Source organism: Sapajus apella, unplaced genomic scaffold (genome assembly GCF_009761245.1).
Source record: "Sapajus apella isolate SASKATOON/1434 unplaced genomic scaffold, GSC_monkey_1.0 scaffold40, whole genome shotgun sequence".
Classification (NCBI taxonomy): Eukaryota; Metazoa; Chordata; class Mammalia; order Primates; family Cebidae; genus Sapajus; species Sapajus apella.
Genome location: NW_022436980.1, coordinates 20,638,750 through 20,656,644, shown reverse-complemented (window position 1 = coordinate 20,656,644; position 17,895 = coordinate 20,638,750). Strand labels below are relative to the sequence as shown.

Below are 17,895 nucleotides of genomic sequence, written 5' to 3'. Positions count from 1 at the left end.
CTGCTATAGTTAGTACGTGGAGGTGACTGGCTGCTCTTATTTGCAGAATTCAGGATTTATTGGTGAAGTATATAATTTAGGCTCAATTTTACATTTATAGCCATCTTGATGGATATAAATAAGCAGACTGACCAAAAACCAATGAATGTTTATTGGATGGTCTTGCCCACTGCCTCCATGCAATTGATTGACCAGAATCTGACAGGCTTATTTATTTGGGCTATTAGTCCATTTTCACACTGCTATAAAGAACTACCTAAGACGGGGTAATTTATAAAGAAAGGAGATTTAATTGACTCACAGTTCCATATGGCTAAGGAGGCCTCAAAAAACTTATAATCATGGTGGAAGGAGAAAGAGAAGCAAGCACCTTTTTCACAAGGTGGCGGGGGTTGGGGGGAGAGAGAGAGAGAGGGAGTGAGCGCAAGGTGCGGGGGCAGGGGGTGGGAATTGCCAAACACTTTTAAACCATCAGATCTCATGGGAATTCACTATCATAGAGGAACCACTCCCAGGATCCAGTCACCTTCCACTAGGTCCCTTCCCTTGACATGTGGGAATCGCAATTTTAAATGAGATTTGGGTGGGGCCGCAGAGCTAAACTATATCAGGCTCCATCTCAGCATATTTATCTTGCCAGTGGCTTTGTGACTTAATAAATACTTTAAGCTTGTATTCCTAGTCAGAAAAGCAAAGAGTAAGGAAGCCTGTCCAAAAGCTTGTCTTATGTAACAGAAGAATTCCTTATTTCACACAAAAAGAGGGCCTTGATATTTGGAGGACAAGATGGAGAAAGTGACAGCACAGTTAGATGGATCAGTACCTTGTAAAATAAAGCTGGAACTCTGTCAGCTTATATACTGGATGTCAGCTCCTACAAGTAATTAAATAACAATTTTCAATTTCTGACTTGGACTATAACAGGAATAGTTGTATACAGTCTTGAATTTCAGTAAAATAACCAATCATATAAATACAGGATGGGGACATTATTAATTACAAACTGTAATGTCAAAAAAGACCCAAGAAATGGGTATGGGACTAATGATATAATGTATTTGAAGTACAGTTATGTGTGATTTAACAATGGGAATACATTCTGAGATGTGCATCATTAACTGATTTTGTCATTGTACAAGCATCATGGAGCGTACTTACACAAACCTAGATGGTGGCACTTGCTACCTACCTAGGCTATGGGGCATAGCCTCTTAACCCCAGGCTACAAACCTATAGGGCATGTTACTGTGCTGAATACTGTAGGCAACTGTAAAACAATGGTATTTGCATGTCTAAATATATCTAAACATAGAAAAGAAAATGCATTGCACCACAGACATTATGATGAGTAAGACCTAACTAGGTGACAGGAATTTTTCAGCTCCATTATATTCTTACGGGACCACTGGCATAAATATGGTACTTTGCTGACTGAAATGTCATTATGCAGTTCATGACTGCATAGTACCTGGGACTTTTTTTCAGTAAATAAAAGCAATGTTGAGATAATGCTGAGTTACTCACAAAAGTGGTTAATATTTATAATCTGAGGGTCATTGATCAATATAGTTACAGAGTTGTTAATATCTTTAATACTAATCAATTTTGCAACAAAGGTACATATCATTGATCAGTTGACCCTAAGGTGGGCTTATTTTAAAATGATCTTAGCATGACAATAAAAGGTCATGTGGCCATCTTTTATCTTATAGCCAAGTTTTGGGATTCATTTTCTCAACATGCCCTCCTTTCCCCCACCACTAATAGTAAGCTACATGTGCACCGCCATATACAAATCAAAAAGGTAAACCTCTCTAAAACTTGCTTAGATAATAATAATAAAAAAAAGCAACAAAACTGTACAAGATAATGAGTTGCTTTTCAAATGTGCTCATCATTATTAATATCCAAGTCAAAAATATGAGGACTTTCTGTCAACAACCTCTGTAGCCAGAATTTTAAATGGGGAATGAAGCTGAATTGGGTATTTTTGAAAGCCCCATCAACACTAAGAATTTTGATTGTGAGCATCCATCAGTAAATATTGAGAAGCAAAATTTTTCTTGTCCTCAGAAAACTTCCAATTATGTTTAGTCTAATGGAAAAAAAAGAAAAGAAAAGAAAAAAATATAAGCCTAAAGTTTAACACAAAGTCAACAATTACATTTGACTTTGTGTTAAACTTTAGGAGAATAATGAAGATGGAGAAGGTGGGGAGGCTTCACAGAGGAGGCAGGAATAGAGTCGGTCTGGAGGAAGGGAGGTGTTACGGCTGAGTTGTGTCTTCAGAATGCATATGTTGAACCCCAAGTACCTCAGAATGTAAGCGCATTTGAAAATAGAGCCCTTAAAGGGGAAGTTAAGTTAAAATGAGGTCACTAGGGTGAAGGAAGAGGCAATTAGGACATAGACACATGGAAGAAAGACTGTGTGAAGACAGAGGGAGGTAGCTGCCATCTACAAGCTCCAGCAGAATCCAGCTCTGCCAACATCTTCATCTTGAACTTCCATATCTCCAGAACTATGAGAAAAGTAGTTTCCATTGAGCCACCCAGTCTGAGATACTTTGTTGTAACAACCATAGAAAACTATATGCTAGGACTGAAATCTACAGAGAAATAAAATGAAAATAATAATTATCTTCCAGGAAAGAACAATATGGCAAATAAAGGATGCAAAATGAGGTCAGGCATGGATGAGGAACATACTTTTGAAATGAATCTATATAAGTGAAAGGTACCTTCAGCTAACATTGTAGTAAATAGGGCTCTTTCCTTTTTTTCCTATATGTTGTCTTAATAGAGATAAATCTGTCAACCCTCACATCTCTATCCAAAATTTACTTCCTCAGATGTTGTTCCCTACCGTTCTTTCCAAAACATTGGAACTCTTCTACTCCATCATTCTCGAACCCTTTACCATGCTGCTATACACTGAATGTTTATGTCCCCCCAAATTCATATGTTGACATCTGACACCCCCCCAAAGTGATGATATTAAGGAGGTGGGGCCTATGGGAGATGAGTCCTCATGAGTAGAATTAGTGCTCTTACAAAAGAGACTCCAGAGAGCTCCCTTGTCCCTTTTATCATCTAAGGATACAGAAAAACGGTGTCATCTATGAACCAGAAAGTGGCTCTTCACTAGACACCCAATCTGCTGGCATCTTGATCTTGAACTTCCCAGCCTCATGAACACTGAGAAACTGCTGTTCTTTATAAACCACTCAACCTGTAATGTTTTTGCTATAGCAGCCCTAATGACTAAGACACCTGCATTGCTTTTTCATAGCACACAAATCTGAAATTATAAAATTTATTTTTAACATGTATCACCTGTATCTCCACACCAGAATGTGAGTTCAGTAAAATGAGACCTCGACTTTCTAATTCACCACTGTATCGCCAATACTGAGAACATTTCCTAGCAATTTGTAGGTGTTCAATGGGTATATCTAATGAATGAACTGTCCTGAGAAATGCAATCAAGAGAGAACTTTCTTTGATAGGCATGGAAAAGCCAGGAAGGCAATGCCAGTGAACACTGGAGGAGGATTCTGCTGACTTTCTCTTGCTTTAGGATGGCAAATCTGAGGCTCTTGAGAGACTACAAATCTTCTACAAGTAAGAGGTACAGAGGACCAGCCCAGGAGCTGATTAGAGAGGCTTGTCCACACTACACACAACAGAGACACACATACATACACAAAGACATACTGCGTTAGCCTATGTGAAAGGAAAGTTGGATTCAAGGCAAGGACAAACAGATTAAATATTTAAACATTCTTCTGTATAGTAAGCCAAAAATCTCATGAGGATAAATGTACAAATAGAATGCTGAGAAGCATCTAGAATAATATATATCTCATATTGTTCTGTTAATATATATCACATTATTCTGTTAGATACATTATAGGTCACATGAGGAATTTGAAACTCTCTGCAGCCCTGCCCAAATATAGGAAACCATTTAGGGCTGTTCAAAATGCCTAGGATTCGTAATTATTGACACACAATGAATGGCTGCCTTGGGTCAGCCGTTCTGTTTTTAATCATTTTTAACGAGTACATTTGAATGGCCATTACTGTTTTATTCATGTTAGGTTATCATTGTTGCAGTTAACCTCACATTTACTTTGCTAGTATCCTTCCTGGAAAATCTTTGACATTTCAGTTGGTTTCGATTTGTCTTTCTGGTCAAACTCCATTAATAATAACTTAAATTTGAATAGTCCTTTTCAGCTTACAAAGAATTCATATTATCATTTGTACCCCTAAACAGCTCTGAGGGATAGGCAGAGATTCTAATTTCTATTTTATAGGTGAGAAAACTGAGGCTTCGTGAAGCTAAGGGACTTATCCAAGGTCACAGGCATGAATTGCAGAGCCAAAACTTAAATACAAGTCTTTTGACTTCTTCCACAATGCTTCTGTCATATGACATGACACCCAACACTAAGCCAGCCTGGTTGGGAGAGATTCAATGTTTACACACATTAGATATGGTTATGTTCAAGAACACACACACACACACACCAGCTGCCAAATAAATAGAAATCAAAGAAAATATTAAGGACAACTCACAATATTATTGTGCTCCAAATTCTCAGAAAGAGAGGCATGAAAACCCACTATCACCATTTCTTCCCAGCAAAAATTCCAAGGCCCCTTCTTTCTCGCCAGGTGTTTGTATAACATTACCCAAATCTGATGTTCTTTTGAGTGATTTGGGAGAACCACCACACCACTTTGACCACCAAAAATATCCTCAGGGACAGAAGAAAAATTAGCAGGAATAAGTAAAGCAGTAAATTCTAACCAGGGTCCTTACATAAATATTCAAGTTAAAACTGAACAAAGTTTATTTAGATAAAGAGCCAGAGAAATGGCAGATGGCAGACCTAAGGAGGTAGTTTTCAGGAGAGAAAGGCCAAGCCTATGAGAGGAAATAATTGTAGTAAAGCAGGATCCCACTGGGTCTTTGGTATTCAACTGGTATTCTTCCAGGCATTTCATCTCCTTCCAGTTTTCCAGTATTTCATTAGAATGTCCTGGTTTAAAGATTATTAAGTATAATCCAACACATCCACTGAATTGATGGAAGGGTGAAGGGCCAAACATGCTAGCTTATTATTAAAGACTTCACCACAAGTCTGGGGTTCATTAATTAAATTCATTCGTGCCCAAAAGTTGAACTGAGTGTCAGCTTGTACATTACCAGATATTACCACACGTTTGTGGTATGGATTAACACTTTCAGATTTCTAGTAACTGCCTTACAGACGTGGAACGTTAGAGGCAGGCAAGACCGAAGAAAACATCCAAGTCTTACTTTAACAGATGAAGAACTTAAAGAAACTTGCTTACATACACAAAACTAGACAAGAAATACATGCTGATCTTTGAGTGAAAAAAAGCAAAAAATACAAGTGTGTATAGTATGCTGTAATTTATGTTTGAAAGGGATGCATATTATATGTGCATATCCATAGACTATCCAAAAAATATAAGGGAAAATTGTTGCTTCAAATATAAGGGATTTTAAATACTGGAGAACAGAAGTAGGAGAAAAATTTACTTTTTGCTATATATCCTTTGCTACTCAATAACTGTTCACACATCTGGTCACCCCTTATAAGAGTACAAGCTCTTTGATGTACAAGCCCACTGACCATATTATATTCATCTTAGTAATCCCAAAAGGGCCTAGCAAGTGTTTCTTCATTTTTTTCCAGGGGAAAAATGATTAGTTAGTATATTTAGAAAACTTGCAAAGCATTGAATTTTGTGGTAGGGATTCATATTAAATATTTTCTTAGGTGCTTCTTATTCACCAATCCTTTGGTAGCCTGTTTACACTCTTAGCATCACCCTTAAATAGGATATTGCAAAGGCAACACACATTTTCTAAGAAGTGGAAAACAATGATCCAGAAATAAGTAAGGTAGAAGCAAAGAAAACAACTCTCGTGAGAATGGAAATTGAATTATTTATAGACAAAAGTTTTTTCAAAATTTTCCAAAAGATACTTAATTAAAAATTGTGAGAAACTTGCCACTTCTTTCTCTCTCTCTGCAGCATTATGATGACATGCCCCTTAAGATTCAAATTTTCATTAAGTCCCTTAATAAAGTGTGAGCATGTAGTGGGTGTATGCCCAACGTTAGTTCTACACGGGGGCAGGGGACGGGCAGGCAGAATACGGAACAGACTTAAGTGTGTACCGCACTTGCCCCCTAGTGTGCATTTGCCAACACTGCACTTCTCTGGGCTGTCTGGTTTTCGGCCAAGGGCATTTCCAAACAGAGGTCTTTTCTAGCTGGTTTTTATAAACAGATAAGCGCCATTTATATTTATTCTGTTAACTGCCAATTTGCAAAAAGTGCTCTTAAGGGGCTTAGAAGCAGCCTGTTCTTATGAAGAGTTAAACATCTCCCTCTTATTTATACAGCTAATTTGCTTCATAAACTCCTCTCTTTCACAAAAGGACAAAGACTTTAACGGTCCAATTACCAATTTCTAAACTAATGAATTCATAGTATTTAAATACAAGAAATAAAGGTGTGTAACCATGATAGTGATTTTTAAAATATTTCATACTGTCACATGAAGTATTTTCTCTTCAATTCAGAAGACTTATGCAGTCTTTTGCTGTTTGCTCTTTACGTTTACATTTATTTGCGACTACATCAAAGTATTCCTCATCTGGTATATGAAAAATCTCTACTGTGGCATAAAGCCTATAAATTATTAACTGTTTCCATTTAGAATAGGATTTTGGTACTTATTAACAAAGCCTAACTTGTCACCAGTTTTGCCTCCTTCTACCAGAATGTATTGTGAGGATTACGTTTCATGCAAATGTAGGCTGCCCAAACTAACAGTGGCTTAAAGAAGATAGCACTTCACTTCTCTCTGGGGTAAACAAATTTAAGGATTGGTATGGCATCTTATGTTCAACCAGGCCTGAAGCTTCTGCCTCGTTTATCATCCTCTTTGCCCTGCATTCACCTCATGGTCCAAGACGTGTGGTCTGTTTCCAGCAACGTATCAGCAGTCCAACCAGAAGAAAGGACGAAGGGGAAGACATGCCCACTCCATTTTAAGATTCTTCCTGGAAGGGGCACCCATGATAACTACCCCCAATTGGCCAAAATGGCTGAAATGGCCCTGCCTGGCTGAAATGTCTTCATTCTGGGCTGCTCTGTTCCCAGGTGAAGACAGGAAAACAGGGGGAGAAAGGCAGAATCAACACGGGGGACAACCAGCAGTCTCTCCCACAGTCTATATTCCTACCAATTGCCTTCATTTGACAGATTCTACTCTTATTTTTTGTTTTCTATAGAAAGTTCACATTTTCCTTTTCATTTGCTTTTTATCATGAAGTTCTGATGTTAAAGACTGTTTCCTTTTTGCTTTTTCTATCTTCTATCTCTAAATAAACTCAAGTCACTTGGCTTTGCAGAGTTTCACCAAGTTGGTGCATTGGTTCCTCCCACAGGTGATGGCTGTGCTGCCCGACCCTCTGCAGCTGCTGGGAGTGCTGCTTACCATTTCCCTGAGCTCCATCACGCTCATTCAGGCTGGTGCCTACTATGGGATCAAGCCGCTGCCACCTCAAATTCCTCCTCAGATGCCACTGCAAATTCCACAATACCAGCCCCTGGGTCAGCAAGTACCTCATATGCCTTTGGCCAAAGATGGCCTTGCCATGGGCAAGGAGATGCCCCAGTTGCAGTACGGCAAAGAATATCCACACCTACCCCAATATATGAAGGAAATTCAACCGGCGCCAAGAATGGGCAAGGAAGCAGTACCCAAGAAAGGCAAAGGTAATATCATACTCCCAGGCTGTTATAAAACAACAGCTTTCCAAACCTCTAATTTATGGGATCAGAGGGTGAAGATAAATTTTAGAAACTTTAGTTTTAGAATTTTTTATTGGCATTTTTAAAATGCCTACTGCATTCTAAAGCCTATTCTTGAAAAGTTCAGGCCTTAAAGATACAGATAAAATTACCATTTATGTTTTACTTTAGCATCAGATGAAATAAAAGATATTAAATCACAAATAGTCTACTACCCCCTTATTATTTATTCATTCAAACATTTAGCAACTATCTTTAGTGAGCACCTCTCTGTGCCAGGCTCTGGGCCAGATGCTGGGAGCTAAAGCAGTGAAGAAAAGAAAGGTGACACATCAGCCTTCTGAACTAGGAGAACAATGTTGTAAGGACGTGCTATGTTAAAAGAAAAGTCACATGAAAGCATTTTGTGAACTAAGTATTAGATATTTGCAAGTGGTTTTAGAAGTACTCTAATTACATATGTCAATCAATAGATCAACAGAAACAAACTAAGAGTATCGACTGCATCTAGGGATCTAGGGATGACACCCGAAAATCTCTCCTGTTGCTTTCTAGGCATATTTATTTAGCACCTACAGAATGCTCCTCACTGTGATAGACACTTGATGATAAATTCGGTTGGTTTGTCTGGAGTTCTCAGAAACCTGGCATTTGTAAGAAAAAGCTGCATCAGAGTAGCAATTACCTTTGAGAACTGGAGCCAGTCCCACTAGGCCCTATGATGGCAGGAAGCTCCACTTTTGGAGAACTACTGGATTTGGAGCTTAGAGGCCTAGAAGCCTGAATGCCAGAAGTGAGAGAGACCTAGTCATTTGACCTTTCTGAGCCTATTTGCTTCATTTGTCAAATAAGATTGTTGCGTAAATAAAGTGCGGAGTAAATGCTAAAGCACCATAGGAACCTGAAGTTGCCAAAACTGCTCATTCAATAAATCCTCAGTAAGAACAGAGTAAGTTCCAGGCACCGTGCTACACACCAGGGATTCCTGATTCATCTCTGCTACTCTTCCCCAAATACCTCCTCAATACAGTAACTACACAATTCACTGGTTAGAAATAGCATGACCGAGTAGTACTATAATCATATCTATTCGCGTAAAGAAACTATTCCTGACTTTCTTCTCTTTAGGAGCTAGGATTCTACTAGAAGTTTATCTCCAACATTTCTTTTCCTTCCTTTTGTGAATGGCTTGCCTGGCCTTTGGCATTTCTTGTCCTCACTCTGATGGGTACTCATATTTTAAAAGAATATGAGTTCTCTGTTTGCATGTTATTCCCTGACAGTAGCTCAGTGAAAAGTAAAATCGTCAGGATTAAGGTGCTACTAATGACCTAAGTATGATGCCAAGAAGATAGAGGGACCATAAACTTCACTTCTCCATGTCACCCCTTAGTCCCAGCAGCATGGGAGACCCAGAGTTGTGTTTATCTGAAAGGCACAACATATATTCATTGTAACAGCATGTGCTTTGTATTTCAATAACAATTTGAGAAACTGTGACACCTTTCACATCTGTTCTGTAATCTTGTAGTGTGGCTGTATTATTCTTATTCTTGCTGTATAGATAGGTAACCAGAGATGCTGATGGCTTAAGGGACCCAGTCACAATCTCACGCCAAGGCCAGAAGATAAGCAGAGTTTCTGGCTCCTAAACCAAGCTCTCGATTTCATTCATATTACTTATCATTCAAAAATATCTTATTCATCTCTCCTACTTAAAAGCCAAATTTGCATATGAGAAATTATTTGTTAAATTAACAAATAAATATTTGAGGCTTAGGAAATCCTACAGCACATTAAGGAAATTAAGCACATCTACTGACTCTAAAGGAGAGATGTGGAAAGATGTTATTGAACCATGTACAAAATAACTCTATTCCTTCATTTTATAATCCACAACTTACTGTATTTAAGCATAAGAGGAAATATTTTGGCCATAAATTATTATATTTCAAAACTTTGTCAGGCACAGAAAGAAAAATCCTGCATATTCTCGCTTAAATGTGCAATCTAAAACAATCAAACTCGTAGAAACCCAGAGGAGTGTAATCCTAGCACTTTGGGAGGCCGAGGTGAGTGGATCACCTGAGGTCAGGAGTTCAAGACCAGCCTGGCCATCATGGTGAAACCCCATCTTGGAAAAACAAAAACAAAAACAAAAAAGAAACCCAGAGGAGAATGGTGGTTACCAGAGGCCTTGGGGTGGGGCAGAAGGGAGAGAATGGAGAGAGGATGGTGAAAGGTTTAAAGCCTCAGTTAGGAGAAATAAGTTATTTTTTGGATATCTATTGCATAGCACAGTGAGTACAGTCAATAATAATGTGTTACACACTTCAAAATCACTAAAAGTAAATTTCAAATTTCTCACCAGATAAAAATAAGTATTTGAGGTGACAGATATATTTAGCTTGATTTAATTATTTACCTTGTATTCATAGATCATAGTATTACTTTGTACCCCATAAATAAAAAACAACTATGATTTGGATAATCACTCCAATATTGTTTAAAACACACACACACACACACACACACACACACACACACACACACACACTCAGAATAAATGAGATGAAAATATATATAAATGTCAAATGGTTATCCCTGAGTAGTGGGCTTATAGGCAACTTTGACTTTTCTTTATACATCTTTGAATCTTCCAAATTCACTATAATAAACACACCATAATATCACTAAGTTTTATACTTGGAAAAATGTTTCTTCTTCAGTACTTTTTAGCTTCTTTACTTAACCAATGCTGATACAAGCAGCTGCACATATCAGCTATCAAAAAAATGCCTCAAATACATAAAAAAAATTGTCAGTTCAATCTTTCTTCCTTCTTGTTTTGTTTGTTCTTTCGCCCAGGCTGGAGAGAAGTGGCACAATATGAGCTCACTGCAACCTCCGCCCTCGCCCTCCCCCAACTCCGAGTTCAAGGGATTCTTCTGCCTCAGCCTCCCAAGTAGCTGGGATTATAGGCGTGCACCACCACACCCAGCTAATTTTTGTATTTTTAGTAAAGACAGAGTTTTGCCATGTTGGCCAGGCTGGTCTTGAACTCCCGACCTCAGGTGATCCACTCACCTCGGCCTCCCAAAGTGCTAGGATTACAGGCGTGAGCCACTGTGCCGGGCCTGATTTTTCTTTAAGTTCTAGAAGATGAGCATATTATTCCTAGTCTTTCCTCTTGATAAATATTAGGCAAACGTGTCAGAACTAAATAATAGTTATCAGTACTTCACTGACGTGAGGGACAATCTACTAACCAATCTCTCTCTCTCCCCCATACCCCTTCTCTCTCTTCTCTTTCCCAGTAGAAATACCATTAGCCAGTTTACGAGGGGAACAAGGTCCCCGTGGAGAGCCTGGCCCAAGAGGACCACCTGGGCCCCCTGGTTTGCCAGGTCATGGGATACCTGGAATTAAAGGAAAACCAGGGCCACAGGGATACCCAGGAGTTGGAAAGCCAGGTATGCCTGGAATGCCAGGGAAGCCAGGAGCAATGGGCATGCCTGGAGCAAAAGGAGAAATTGGACAGAAAGGGGAAATCGGGCCTATGGGGATCCCAGGACCACAAGGACCTCCAGGGCCTCACGGACTTCCTGGCATTGGGAAGCCAGGCGGGCCAGGGTTACCAGGGCAACCAGGACCAAAGGGTGATCGAGGACTCAAAGGACTACCAGGACCTCAAGGCCTTCGGGGTCCTAAAGGAGACAAGGGCTTCGGGATGCCAGGTGCACCAGGCGTGAAGGGCCCTCCAGGAATGCATGGCCCTCCCGGCCCTGTTGGACTGCCAGGAGTGGGCAAACCAGGAGTGACAGGCTTCCCTGGGCCCCAGGGCCCCCTGGGAAAGCCAGGGGTTCCGGGAGAACCTGGGCCACAAGGCCCTATTGGGGTACCAGGGGTTCAAGGACCTCCTGGGATACCTGGAGTTGGAAAGCCAGGCCAGGATGGGATCCCAGGCCAGCCAGGATTTCCAGGTGGCAAAGGGGAGCAAGGACTGCCAGGGCTGCCAGGACCCCCAGGCCTTCCAGGCATTGGGAAACCAGGCTTCCCAGGACCCAAAGGTGACCGGGGCATGGGAGGTGTCCCGGGGGCTCTTGGACCAAGAGGGGAGAAAGGACCAGTAGGTGCCCCAGGAATAGGGGGTCCTCCAGGAGAGCCAGGCCTGCCTGGAATCCCAGGTCCTATGGGCCCTCCAGGTGCTATTGGTTTTCCTGGGCCCAAAGGAGAAGGTGGGATTGCAGGGCCACAGGGCCCACCAGGTCCCAAGGGTGAGCCAGGCCTTCAAGGCTTCCCAGGAAAGCCCGGTTTCCTCGGTGAAGTAGGGCCTCCTGGCATGAGGGGTTTGCCAGGTCCCATAGGGCCTAAGGGGGAAGCTGGGCACAAAGGTTTGCCAGGACTCCCTGGTGTTCCAGGGCTTCTCGGACCTAAGGGAGAGCCAGGAATCCCAGGGGATCAGGGTTTACAGGGCCCCCCAGGTATCCCAGGGATTGCAGGCCCTAGCGGCCCCATTGGACCACCTGGGGTTCCAGGCCCCAAAGGGGAGCCAGGCCTCCCAGGGCCTCCCGGGTTCCCTGGTGTAGGAAAACCTGGAGTGGCAGGACTTCATGGCCCCCCAGGGAAGCCTGGTGCCCTTGGTCCTCAAGGTCAACCTGGTCTTCCAGGACCCCCAGGCCCTCCAGGACCCCCAGGACCCCCAGCTGTGATGCCCCCTACACCACCACCCCAGGGAGAGTATCTGCCAGATATGGGGCTGGGAATTGATGGTGTGAAACCCCCCCATGCCTATGGGGCTAAGAAAAGCAAGAAAGGAGGGCCAGCGTACGAGATGCCTGCATTTACCGCCGAGCTAACCGCACCTTTCCCACCGGTGGGCGCCCCAGTGAAGTTTGACAAACTGCTCTATAACGGCAGACAGAACTACAACCCACAGACGGGCATCTTCACCTGTGAGGTCCCTGGTGTCTACTACTTTGCATACCACATTCACTGCAAGGGGGGCAACGTGTGGGTTGCTCTGTTCAAGAACAACGAGCCCGTGATGTACACGTACGATGAGTACAAAAAGGGCTTCCTGGACCAGGCATCTGGGAGCGCAGTGCTGCTGCTCAGGCCCGGAGACCGAGTGTTCCTCCAGATGCCCTCAGAACAGGCTGCGGGACTGTATGCTGGGCAGTATGTCCACTCCTCCTTTTCAGGATATTTATTGTATCCCATGTAAAAAAAAAAAAAAAAAAAAAAAAAAAGGAAAGAAAGAAAGAAAGAAAAGAAAGATTTTATAGAAGAAAAGAAAATGACGCACTAAAGAATCCAAATGAAAAACCTAATTGCTTCAAAACATTTATATAGTTGGAAAGTTATATTTAAGTGAAAATTTGGACCATCGTGTACAAATAAAAACTAAGATGCATGTTTAATACTTTGCACAGCAGCCTGTAATTGAGAAGGATGGGATAGATTTATGTATCAAGTACTGACACTTGGTTGTACCCACTGGAATCATATTAGCTATTACATGTTGTATGCTTCCACAATAACCTGCTTATTCAGATCAGTCGAAATATATCAGTATGAAAGATCATAGCTAATGAAAGGCACTCACTCATATTGTTTACTTTAAAATATTTATAAATATGCCTTAAAGAAATGTCAATGATAACAATTACATACCGTATTTACTTGCTTAATTTCCTCTGGATTTGTGTAGATACCTGACATGGAATGTATGGTGGGGAGACCTGTAGTGTTACCGCCCCAGTGGTAGGGAGCTCTGGGGACCCTGGTAATGCTTTAGTCAAAGGGATATCTCTCTCAGGTCAGAGACTGCGCCTTTTAGTAACAGGAGTCCTGGTCAGATCCGTGTGTCTGCTGTCTGTAACAGAATGAGTGAACCAATTGACCATCCTGAATTTATTCAGGGCCTTCTCTGTACCCAGCACTGGGTAAGGCACTTTTGTGGAGCATTAGACAGTACCTCACAAGGAGCTAGAGAACCAGATGGGAGACATGAGCAGTCATTAACTCACTTGCTCCCCAGAGTTTCCATTTGGTTTTTTTTTTTCTGTGACTTATTTTCCTATTTTCTTTCTTTCACGTAATTTTCACTATGGCCCAACTAATATAAACACCTGGAAATTACAAGAAAAAAAACCTCTTCCTCCAATAACTCCAAATTTGTAGAATATTTATTTTAATAGCAGTTATCCGTTATGCTTATATAGCATTACAAATTATCCTCCTTTGACTATACACACAAACAACCACAATCTGGTTCTAATCACGGAGATATCAGTAATTTTTAGTAACTGTGAATTTTGAAGACATTTCTCTGTGTAGCATGTGTGCAAACTGATGTATAATCTGAGGTTCCAAAGTCATTTTTTTTTTTAAGATGGAGTCTCACTCTGTCACCCAGGCTGGAGTGCAGTGGCACAGTCTTGTCTCACTGCAACCTCGACCTCCTGAGTTCAAGTGATTCTCCTGTCTCAGTCTCCTGAGCAGCCGGGACTATAGTCGTACGTCACCATGCCCAGCTAATTTTTGTATTTTTAGTAGAGATGGTTTTTCACCATGTTGGCCGTGCTGGTCTCAAACTCCTGGCCTCAAGTGATTCACCTGCCTTGGCCTTCCAAAGTGCTGGGATTACAGGTGTGAGCCACCACACCCGGCCAAGGTCAATTTTTAAAATTCAAGCCATACTTTATTGGTAAGGGGGGATATTTGAAAAAAATCATTCTGAAATTTTGAATTTGAAATGGATGTGCTGCTTCCAGTTGTAGGCAGTGCATTCATAAGAAAAGAGCTGTTTCTTTCAAAGCAGAGTGTGGAAGGGCTACGTAGAATGTCAAAGGGCAACAAGAGCCTGGGTTTTTTATGTCACTCTGTACGCGGCACAAATCAAAGAGCAATACAAGCCTGAAAAAGAGAAATAAATATTTTCCCAGGTTTTCATTTGGGCATATACTAACTGCTTTGGGCTTTCGAATCTGGTCTCAAAACACAGAAAACCCATTTCGAGCCTGCTATTAGCCTGCTGCTGACACTATTAGTCACTTGGAGCAATAATGTGGGGTTATGGTGGTGGAATCTTGTATTTTTTTTGTCAAAAATAAAAAGTGAGTTAAGGGGATAGATATTGACGGAAAAATACACAAATAAATACGGTATAAAAACACATGGAAATGTGTCTTTGTCAAATCTGAATCATTATTACCATCACAAAAATTCTTCTCTTGGCCAATATCTCTTTTCCCTATATAGTATACAAGCACCATTTCTTCTCAGCTTTTGAGAAATTAGTCCATGACCACAGAGTTTCTTACTCACTGTTAACTATACAACAGTTTTTTCACAACAAAAAGATGTCCTACACAACTTTTGTTTACAAAGCAGACAGCATCTACATGGTCAAATATCCTTTGGGTTGGTCTTGAGGATACTGGTTTTGGGCTGATGACTATGGGAACAACATGGATCCATTGGGCTCCTTCTGCTAAACAGCCACATTGAAATAGTTTGAAAGCAAGTCAGATCAAGTGATTTGTAAAACTGTATTTATCTGTACACGTATGGGCTTTCAATTCCCATCAGGCAAGAGAGAAATTATCTCTTTAGTTAAAACCAAATTTCACTTTTCAAAATATCTTCCAACTTATTTATTGGTTGTTACTCAATTGCCTGTGTGTGTGTGTGTGTGTGTGTGTGCATGTGTGTGTGTGCACGTGCATGTGCATGTGTATGTCTGTATATTATCAGGCATAGGTTTCTAACTTTTAGATAGAAAAGGAGCAACATCTATGCCAAATACTGTGCATTCTACAATGGTGCTAATCTCAGACCTAAATGATACTCCAATTAATTTAAAAAAGAGTTTTAAATAATTATCTATGTTCCTGTATTTCCCTTTTGAGTGCTGCACAACATGTTAACATATTAGTATAAAAGCAGATGAAACAACCACGTGTTCTAATGTCTAGGGATTGTGCTATAATCCCTATTTAGTTCAAAATTAACCAGAACTCTTCCATGTGAAATGGACCAAACTCATATTACTGTTATGTAAATACAGTGTTTTAATGCAGTATGACATCCCACAGGGGAAAAGAATGTCTGTAGTGGATGACTGTTATCAAATATTTTACAGAATACAATGAACAGTGAACAGACTGGTAACTTGTTTGAGTTTCCATGATAGATTTGAGACTTGTCAATAGCAAATCATTTTTGTATTTAAATTTTTGTACTGATTTGAAAAACATCATTAAATATCTTTAAAAGAGTGTTTCTCATCTTGTTCATATCATTCAGCTGACAATGAACTTCACACGTATTTTTAAATTCCTACTTTTATGACTTAGGTGTTGAAATAGAGACCTACAGTGTGCATAGAACAATTTGTTCCTCTTTGACATAAGAGCTCCTAGGATAAGCAGTATAGGACTCCCATGGTAGTTCCAATCAGGGCCCCAGGCTCCTTCCATCTTATTGCTCTTCTACCTCAGGGTGTTACCCTCATCTCCATGATCCAGGATACTAATCATCAGTCACATTGTATCCCCAGGGAGGATGAACAAAGCAGGAAGGACAGGACATGCTTTTTGTCTGAAGGGACTCAACCTAGCAGCAGCTTGGATCACTCTCTCCCACATTCTGTGGCTCCAAAGTCACATGACCACAAGAAGCTGTGAGGAAGTGTGGGAAACTGAAGTCTATATAGCCATATGCCCAGCTAAAAATCAGGGGTTCTAGCAGTATGGCAGAAGGGAGAATCAATATTAGGGAATAGTTAGCTGCTGCATGTGCCACTTCTATCACAAAAGAAAAATGCCCATGGACTTCTCTTTTCCCACAAAAGACCCATCTTCAAATACTCCATTCTATTTCAGTCTGCCACACAAAAGCCAAATATTTTGAGGGGAGATAATGGTAAGTGGAGGTAAAGGGAAGAAGCAGACCTGTTTGAAGAGCCTAAGGGTCTTCATAAGCACCACTGAGAAGAACAGAATTATTCTGTGATGACTTACCAATCCCAGAATGATCATAACTTACCCTGTCTAGAATATTATAAAGGGATTATTCAAATCATTCAATAAGCAAGGATGTACCACCAGTCTATGGCTGGTTAACTTACTTATTTAAACCATCAGGCTGGAAACTCAAGACTATCACTTCCATTCCCATACAGCCCAGTTAGTTTGATTTTATTTCAGAGCCAAATACACTTCCCTCACAGTCATCTTATTGGCATATAGTGTCATCACAAAAGTGAATGGAAGAACAGATAGAGGAAATGGAGGCAGGGAAGAATAAATGGTTAGAATTCAGAATGCTGAACAGCAGGGCAAATCTATCATCGCTATTGCTAAATAAAGGAAATCAAAATACACATCTTACTTACAATGGGTGCATTGTATCCCTTTATATTAAAACAGAACCCAAATAAAGTAGCCCCTACGTGATGCCTGATACTACTAAGCAATGTGAGGCATACAAAAGCAACAGAAAACAACCTTTCTTCTTAAAAAATTATCTTCTGTTTGGAGGGTATCAAGATGTTAAACAGAAAATTGACTTCCAAGAGCAGAGCCTGCACAGAGCAGAGTGGTGTGATGCTGACTGGATTCATATGTGCTAGAGAAATTCAGAAAAAAACAGTTCCATGCTATCCTCTTCCTATGAATACCTTCTCTGACTTGTCTGCGGGGTGAAATCCTCACCCTTCAGGGTCATTTTCTCCCCGACATCACCAGCACTCATACATTCCTGTCCCTGCACTATTCCTGCTTTGTAATGGAACCACTTGTCAGTCTTCCCTGTTAGAGTGTAAGCTTATTGAGAGCAGGCTAGTTCTTTCATTTTTTTCATCCACAGCCAATCATAGAGTAGTGGTCTGATACCAGAGTTGAGGAAAGAATGAATTGCTGAAGAATGCTGTGGGGTGAGGGGTGGGGGCAGGGAGTCCTAAACTGGATGTGAGGTTAGACCGAATGGCAGGAAACTCTCTTCTAGCTCAGGCATTCAAG

General features: G+C 40.8%; 1 protein-coding gene across 2 annotated transcripts in view; it reads left to right on the top strand.

Annotated features, from left to right (window-relative positions):
* The window catches only part of COL8A1 (collagen type VIII alpha 1 chain), a 153,972-nt gene extending 137,820 nt beyond the window's left edge, over positions 1-16,152 (top strand). The window contains exons 3-4 of one of the 2 annotated variants that reach the window (XM_032299353.1): positions 7,501-7,831; positions 11,185-16,152. In XM_032299353.1, the coding sequence (XP_032155244.1) occupies positions 7,504-7,831; positions 11,185-13,094 (2,238 nt within the window). In that variant the 5' untranslated portion in view covers positions 7,501-7,503 and the 3' untranslated portion in view covers positions 13,095-16,152. The remainder of the gene's footprint in view (positions 1-7,500; positions 7,832-11,184) is intronic. The other variant, XM_032299354.1, reaches the window with a different exon arrangement.
* The last annotated feature ends 1,743 nt before the right edge of the window (positions 16,153-17,895 follow it).